The 7968-nt window shown below is 38.0% G+C and overlaps 1 protein-coding gene across 3 annotated transcripts in view; it reads left to right on the top strand.

Annotated features, from left to right (window-relative positions):
* GRM7 (glutamate metabotropic receptor 7) overlaps positions 1-6443 on the top strand; it is a 679515-nt gene extending 673072 nt beyond the window's left edge. For all 3 annotated transcript variants that reach the window (XM_019504702.1, XM_019504701.1, XM_019504700.1), the window contains one exon: positions 5215-6443. In XM_019504702.1, the coding sequence (XP_019360247.1) occupies positions 5215-5264 (50 nt within the window). In that variant the 3' untranslated portion in view covers positions 5265-6443. The remainder of the gene's footprint in view (positions 1-5214) is intronic.
* The last annotated feature ends 1525 nt before the right edge of the window (positions 6444-7968 follow it).

The following is a 7968-nucleotide window of genomic DNA, read 5'->3' as shown; positions in this document are numbered from 1 at the left end:
AAAAAAGAAAAAAGAAAAAAAAAAAAAAAAAAAAAAAAAAAAGAAAAAAAAGAAAAAAGAAGAGAGGGGAATTCTGTTGGGGGGGGGGGGGGGGGGAGGGTAGATCCAGAAAACCAAATGGTATGTATAATACTTTTCTATATTCCCTCTCTATATAATACTAGTCTACTTTAAATATAAATTGTTTTTCAGTTAAAAGATACATGGAAATGCAAAGAATATTTTCAAATAAAAGTATGGAAATCTCATACAGTTTGTAATTAGCAATACACCAAATCATTTTAGGTTATGTTTAGGATAAAGGAAATCTTTCATTTATGAGAGAGGTCAAGAATCTGGTTGGTTCCAATGACCACATGCCTCTTCCAGGGCATGGTAAGGATGAACGGACAGTGCCCACTGTCTACATATTCTTATCTTTTCCACTGATGCTCTTGTTCAGGTCAATGTTATGACATGGAAGTATGTTGGTTGGGAAATGAATTAAGAACTACCTGCTCACTTAAAAGACTGTTAACATTGTTTTGACATTTGTAAACTGAAACCAGAACAATATTGATATGTGTAGACACGCACAAAACTGTCACTAGCCAGGTAAGTGTGCATGCATAAGGTTAATTAATATATTTTAAGCAATTGAGCTTGTTGAATAAAAGATGCTATAGAGCTGCAAATTATTTCTATGTATAGAAATTCAAAAAGCTTGAGGCAGATCTAAGTTACGTGGTTTTTTGTAAGTGGTGTAGTTTAGATTGGTAGTGAACAGAACACACATTTGCCTTTGTGGGGAAGGGAGGTGGTGACACCCCTGGTCTTAGGTCCCCTGAGACTCCCTGAGAGCGCTGGTGCACCTCTTGACAGGCTGCGCTCCCCACTTAGGCAATGGGCAGGGGGGACAGTGGGAGCGCTGGTGCCCCGCCTGTAAGTGCCGGCCAGGGTGTGGGAGCACTGCGGCCACTTCCACAAGCTGGTGAGTGAAATTGGCTCTGGGGGAACCCCTTCCCCCCCAGTCAGCAAGATTGGCCATGGGGGACCCCCCCACCAGTCGCTGGGGGTGGGGTGAGGGCAAATAGACTGGTATAAAAATGGCAAAATGCAGTCTAAGACTTACACTGGATTTTGACATTTTTATATCAGTCTGTGTGCTCCAAACTTCTGTTCTGTTATGGGTCTAGATCAGTTTCCAGTCACTTTTACTGGTAAAAGTGTAATGTCTGCTCCTGGCCTCTGTTAGCACATGCTCCTGTCTTTTAATATGTTAACACTACACACATAAAACTTTAGCAGGAATTCTCTTTTTAGCCAGTCTATGTTCTTTACATGAATCCTGTAGTTTATCTTTTTCACTGTTTTATTTCTCTGTCCATATTGACAAAAATGAATGTGTTAAAGATTTCATACACTGTGAGTAAATTTTATTTCACTTCATTCTGACAAAGCTGGAAGCACAAAGCCAAAGGCATAATCCATTACTTGCAACTCTGCCTATAGCCATTGTCATCTAAACATACTATTATTACTTTCTGGACCTTGCTTACCAGTTGTTCCTGTCTGATTGGATTTAAGGTATTTTACCAAAGCAGATGTCCTTAAATTCACAGATGTTCTCTTTTTCTAGACAGTGATTTATATTGGTTCTTATTTTGATGGCACGGTTCTAGCTCAGTATATCCCTGAGCAAAGGCTAACATAGCTGCAGTCATACTATATTTCTTTATATATCCGTGTGTGTACTTGTGTAAGTTTAGCTTTGTTATGCCATAAGGTAAATGGTAATGAACACTGTAATCCATAATAGTTACACATATTTTTATTTTGTGTCCATATCACAGTCATAGCCAGGGGCTTAAAACAGAATTAGCCGAGCCAAGTAATAACTTAGGGGAGGACCTTTGAGGACCTTAACCCTGCCTCGCAGAACTTATTTAAAATACTAGAAATATAATAGTATAAACCAATGGAATGGAAGATTTACAAGTCCCCAGGGTTTCTGCTATGGCTTGCCAATATGTCTTGATGGAGCTCAGGTTCTGTTATGTTAGCATTTTACACAGGAAGTTATTATCTTTAGTTTTGTTTTGTTTTTCCCTTTTCAAATAGCTGCTCAATGAATGGGCATTATCCATCCTGTGTGCTGAGACAGGAAAGGAACTATAGGGGGAAAATAGTATGTGATTATGTAATTAAAGATATTGTGCTTATGGACCATGGGAAGTACATACAAGAGATGGGAACAACTGTAAATCTGCCATTTCCTAACTTATGAGTGTTCTTGTCTACTAATGAAATAATAGCCTTTAAGTTACAGTTATCTTAAATGTCACATGAAATATGCATGTATATTAATTTACCCACTGAAACTTGTACTTTTCCATAGAGGATGGTTATCAAACATTAACAAACAGTCTTCCACTTAAGATAATAACCACAGCTGTGCCTACTTTTCAGACTAAGTATAAGAGGATCATATCACAGGTATAGGCCTAGTTCTAGCTTGGTGCCCTTCATGCTGTATGGCCAATGAAGTATATAAACAAGCGTCACTCTCTCTCTCTCAGATGCTCTTCTTTCTGTCATATAAAGGAAGGGGCACGATTGGTAAATTTTGACTGGCCATTGGAAAACATTGTGCTCATCGAAATTACTTCCTTTTAAAATTGGATCCCCACCACCTTCCTTAAGCTAATTCTCTGATGATAGGAAAAAGTAAAGAGAGTATCATCTCTACTAGTAGGGGCAGCCTGTGACTTGAAGTCTTTTAAATGAAAACTGCATGGTTTTCTGGATGACATACCGTAGCTGAAGACAAGTCACTGAATTCAGTAGGAGCTGTGGCATTCTGTGTGCAGCAGAGAACTAGTAGTCTCCAGGTCTTCCATGGCCCATTGTAGGGTGCTTTTGCTTCTTTCATAAGACGTGTCATGACTACATTACATGAGGATTTGGAGTCAATGGCTTGTTTTGGATTTCTTGGATAAATGGTTTCCTGTGCATGCCGGGGACTGGACTTTATGGCCCATTTGGTACTATGTCTCTGTGCAAGACTAGATTCACCAATTCACAGTTTAGGGCTGGAAGGGACCTCGTGAGATCATGGGGTCCAGCCCCCCTGCTCTGGGCAGGAAAGACTACTGGGGTCAAATAACCCCAGCAAGGTGTGCGTCCAGTCTCCTTTTGAAGATCTCCAGAGTAGGTAGATTATCTAATGATCCTAACTAGTTTTTCAGTCTATGAAACAAGGAAAAGTTCCTTTCCTCCTTGGAAACAAGAGATGCATAGTATTTCTTAATTTGTTATTTTAGCTATATTAATTATACTATGTTTACCAGCTGCCAAAAAGGTGATTCTGTTTAAATGTAGGAGATGCCAAAGACTACCTCATAGTCTATGGTTGTGTTGTTTGTGTGTCTCATCTTCTCTGTATCATCATCTTCTCCACTGGTAAATTCAACCAATGTAACAAAAAATGGAATAGTTAGAGAACTCATCAAAGCCAAGCTGCAACAGCAGAGAAAATGATTATTTCACTGGGGCCTGGGGAAAAAATAAAATACTGGAAGTGGATGGCAATGTATAGATCAAGATTTGATGATTATTTAAATTGCGTAATTTTTATTAGTTTAAATGTAATAGTTCGCCACTGCTCTTTGAAATCCTGAAAACATTTTGGCACCAAGCAAAGATGTGCATCACGACATCTGTTGCCTGAGTACCCCATTTCAACCCAATACATTTTATTACTTTTCCACTTTCAAAAGACCTTAATAATCTATAAAATATTTACAGACCGAGCTTGAGAGAACCTGGAAGTTCTGAGCATCCTCCACTCACAGAGGAGTTAGTGGGAGTTAGAGAGACTCAGTATTTTGCAGGATGGGATCCCAAACAAATAGACCGTTTTGCCTTTGAGAGGATATGTTGAAGCAGCTAAATACAGTTTCATAACAATTATACAAAATGGTGAAGTGACATTTAGGATTCTTAAATAGCGATTTGTAAAACACTTACATGTTAAATTGGGTCTTTACTTGTCTTGATCTAAATGAATTAATTCCACAAATTTAATTCCTATTGGATAGATAGGCTCAGCATGCATGTGTTACTCTCAGTGCCTGCCTATTTTAATATACCTTCTCCTGTATTATGTACAAGTTGCTCAAAGAACGTGATTACCATAGAACATGTAGGATGAACAATTACTAAAAATGAATTCCAAACTCATATGCCAAAGGATACAGAAAAACATTCAACCTATTTTTTAGGGTAGGTGTCTGTATGCATTATTGCAAAGGAGTTGTTTTTTAATGTTTTCTATATAGAGACACATGTTTCCTAAAACTGTTCCTACTTCTCTTTTATGTGCAAGGATAGTATGTACCATATAAAACAACCATTCGTATAGTCACTTGTAAATGATTCAATATATAACATTAGAATAATATGTAAAGTATGTGTTATTTCTAGACTGTTCACATATAATTGACAAATAATTTTTTGTTGCAACTGGAGCCTGAATATAAAGAATGTTCTTTGAAATGAAATGTTATTGTCCTGAGTATGGTTGTCATTGCACAATACATTCCTGGAAACTGAATGTTAAATGTTCACAATTTTAATTGACACAAGCATGAAGTAGGATTCAAGAAGTACTTGTCTGCGGATGTGTTTTTGCAACCTGCGATATAACTCAGCAATCATAATTAAGAGGGCCAATCACCAGCAGTGAAAATTCCAAGAAGTCATTAATCTTGGTTTGGAAATATATGTTTTACTCATCCATGAGCCAAACCAAATTTATCCCCTCAGGCTTTAAGAAGTAGGAGAAAGTGTCACTGTTTGAAAGAGAAAAAAAAACTTGGTTGAATCCAGTCATAACATCTCAAGACTGAAGACATACAGATTGCAAAACGATGAAAAAAATCAATCAATGGTAATTTTGTTTACATTATAGTCAGAACTGGAGACACCGCTTAGGTTGATCTAATCAGTAGTCTGCTCATATTAATACCAATAAACAGATGTCTTCCAGGAGGAAGGAGTTGACTGGTAAAGATATCTATGCAAAGGAGTCACCATCTGCTCATCCTGTTATTTAATGTACTGTAGCTTCTCTTGGCATTGTGTTAACTAATTAGGAAATAGTACCAGCCTTTTAAAGGAGCATTTCAGGTGACTAGTTTAGTGACTCTTTCTACCTTCCTGTGTTTTTTTCAGGCCCTGCTGCAAAAAAGAAGTACGTCAGTTATAATAACCTGGTTATTTAGTCCGTTTCATCAGACGGAGACAAGGGGGAATGAAGGTTTTCCAGTCACCCAAACTGGCTTAGGCCTCTTCCTGACCTGTATCCACAGCTGGAGGAGTTGAAGGCCAGGCAGTTATTATGGAGACCAATGTTAGAGGATCCAAGTGTTCTGAACAGCTTCTATGTGAAATATCCTTAATTAATCTTGGCTTAATAAGTCACTGGCACTGCCACTTAGGCTGTGACCTTGGACCTTCTCAATGTTTGGGAGGTATGATACCTGAATTCCCAGCTCTGATACACGAGTACCCAGCTCTTTATGGGTGAACTGCATTTAGCAACAGTGACTTTACAGGGGCTAAGTCTGTCTTTATATGTACTTCCAGACTGCAAGTTTTTGAACTTTCTGTACAGTTTGTGAGGAATTTTGCATATTACCATCCATGTTGTTTCAACAGTTCACTGTTTGTTTTGAATGCACAGTTCCATTGAAGCCCTATTCTCTGAAACGTTAGCACATTAAAAGAGATCTCTCTGAAGATTGAAACAAACTATGTACATGACTTGTATGATTATTACTGTATCACTGCAATCCATGTATGTTATTTTTTTAATTAAACAAACAAAACAAAAAAAGATATTTAAAGACCAAAAACTGTGCTGGCGAAGTGAGCCCCATTCCCACCCCAACCTTTCCCACCTTTCATAACAATGATGGGCTGCAGAGGAAGCAGAAAGGATTTTGCTGAGTTTTAATAGAGGTCTTGATATTTGGAATGCATGCCAGTAATGTATTTTATGGTATATGTTAATCATTTATGTTTGATATTTGTATTTGTGTTCTATTTTGTTATTTCAGTTAAGGTATATGACTATTTTGCAATAATTTCAATAATTCTTATGGTATTTGGAAGAAAGAATATGGCTTTTACATGTCTTGAGGTTTTTCTTTGTTGATGCCCCATCATGATTGACCAGTGTGATAAGGACTTTAAAAAAAAGCATGTATGTTTTATACTGTTTGTAATAAGTAATTTCGTTAATCTTGCTGCTTATGTGCCAATTTAGTGAAAACAATCTTTGCCGCAAACCTCCTCCCACCCCTTCCATTCCCTCAATCCTGTGATATTATCCAAGAATGTATCAATAAAAGATTTTGGTTAACTTTTTAATTACTGCAATAAATATTTTTGTTGTTTTCCTTCTTTTAATTAAAAGTTTCTTTCATGAGGTTCTCCCAGATGGAGCTGAAACAAGACATAAAGAGCTCAAGCTTGACAAAGCGCTGGCCTCAGTTTTGAAAAGTGAAGCAGAAAAGGGACCTGGATTACAAAAGGAACTGCATACTTGCATTCTGCAAGTCAGGCTCCTCTAACAAGTGAGTACAAAATGGGGGTTCCTCGAATTTCTGCTCACTTGCACAACTATAATTTGCCATTGGGCCACTCAAGTGGTTCATCAGAGTAAACCCACTGATTTCAGTGAAGTTAAGGCCATGAAAACCTGAAGCAATCCAGTGAATCAGCTCTACACGCTGTAAGTGTAAAGCAAGGATAAAAACTGAGGCACAGACAGAAAATGGCAGGATCTGTGTTGAAAGATTGAAAAAAAAATGAAGGGGACAGTCTGCTTTCTTCCACCCTCCAAGGCTCAGCAAGGAATTCCTCATCCAGACTGGCTGTAAGATTAGCCCGTATAGCTGCAGCACACCAATGGAAACATCATACATTAGGTGAAATCACTCCGAGCATTAACTAAGCCTATTTTGCATGCTCCTTAGACATTCTTTGCTGCCAAAACACTTCTTTTTAAATCTCCTAATCCTTGTTTATAAAAACTTTAGCATTACTTGGGTGGTTGATTACTTGCCCCGAAGCCATGTTGATGTTTAGGACTAAATGGTTGGGCAATGAGGAATAGGAGGCATTAGACCATATTTTAAATTGAACTGCAAAATCTCTTTTGCGGCTCTTTCACTACAGCAGTCTCCAGGACTCTGTGACAGAAGCAGAAAAAAATAAATGCAAATAAAACCCAAATGAGAGTGGGAGAGAGCGCAATTAGTACCATTGAGTTGGCCAGAGACACAGGCATGTTATAATTATAATATTAGTGCATGTCTCTTCAGCAGTGCTCAGATCTTAGCAGACTGTACCCAGGTGATCTTCTGGCTGGAATCAATGGAAGTCTTGCCAAAGTAGGGAGTGTTAAATTAGTCTCAGCAGCTGTGACTCTATATAGATAGATAAATAGATATAAATATATTTATATATCTATATATATGTGCTTCCTCGCTTCCAATGAGGAAGGTAATACATTTGATTTTATGTTTCAGATCTTCACAGATTACAGTTACTATTCATCTTTTAGAACAATAACTACAGGCTTGACTCTTGTGGTTGATCAATGCAAGAATGCCACTCTAGATAGGAAAACAAATAAGCAAAGCTACTTCCTGGAAGAAATCTTTTATCTGCTCCTGCGATCTGGGAGGAGGGAGGAAGGGAGCTAAATGAATGGTTCCCGCACAGAACTTTAGGTGTCCTTGGCATCCTATCTGCTTACAAACCAGGTTGGACTGATGGTGTCCGTTCTATGATTTGAAAAAAACCCCCAAATGTCGACAAATAGTCTACAGAGTAAGTACCATAAATTCCTTATCTTCAGTGAAAAGAGGCCAAATTTCAGAGCATTTATGGAGTGAGAGAGAGAGAGACATGAAGAGG

The sequence above is a fragment of the Gavialis gangeticus genome, unplaced genomic scaffold, assembly GCF_001723915.1.
Source record: "Gavialis gangeticus isolate Ggan-Ray unplaced genomic scaffold, GavGan_comp1, whole genome shotgun sequence".
NCBI classification, from domain to species: domain Eukaryota; kingdom Metazoa; phylum Chordata; order Crocodylia; family Gavialidae; genus Gavialis; species Gavialis gangeticus.
This window is presented reverse-complemented; position numbering and strand designations above follow the sequence as displayed.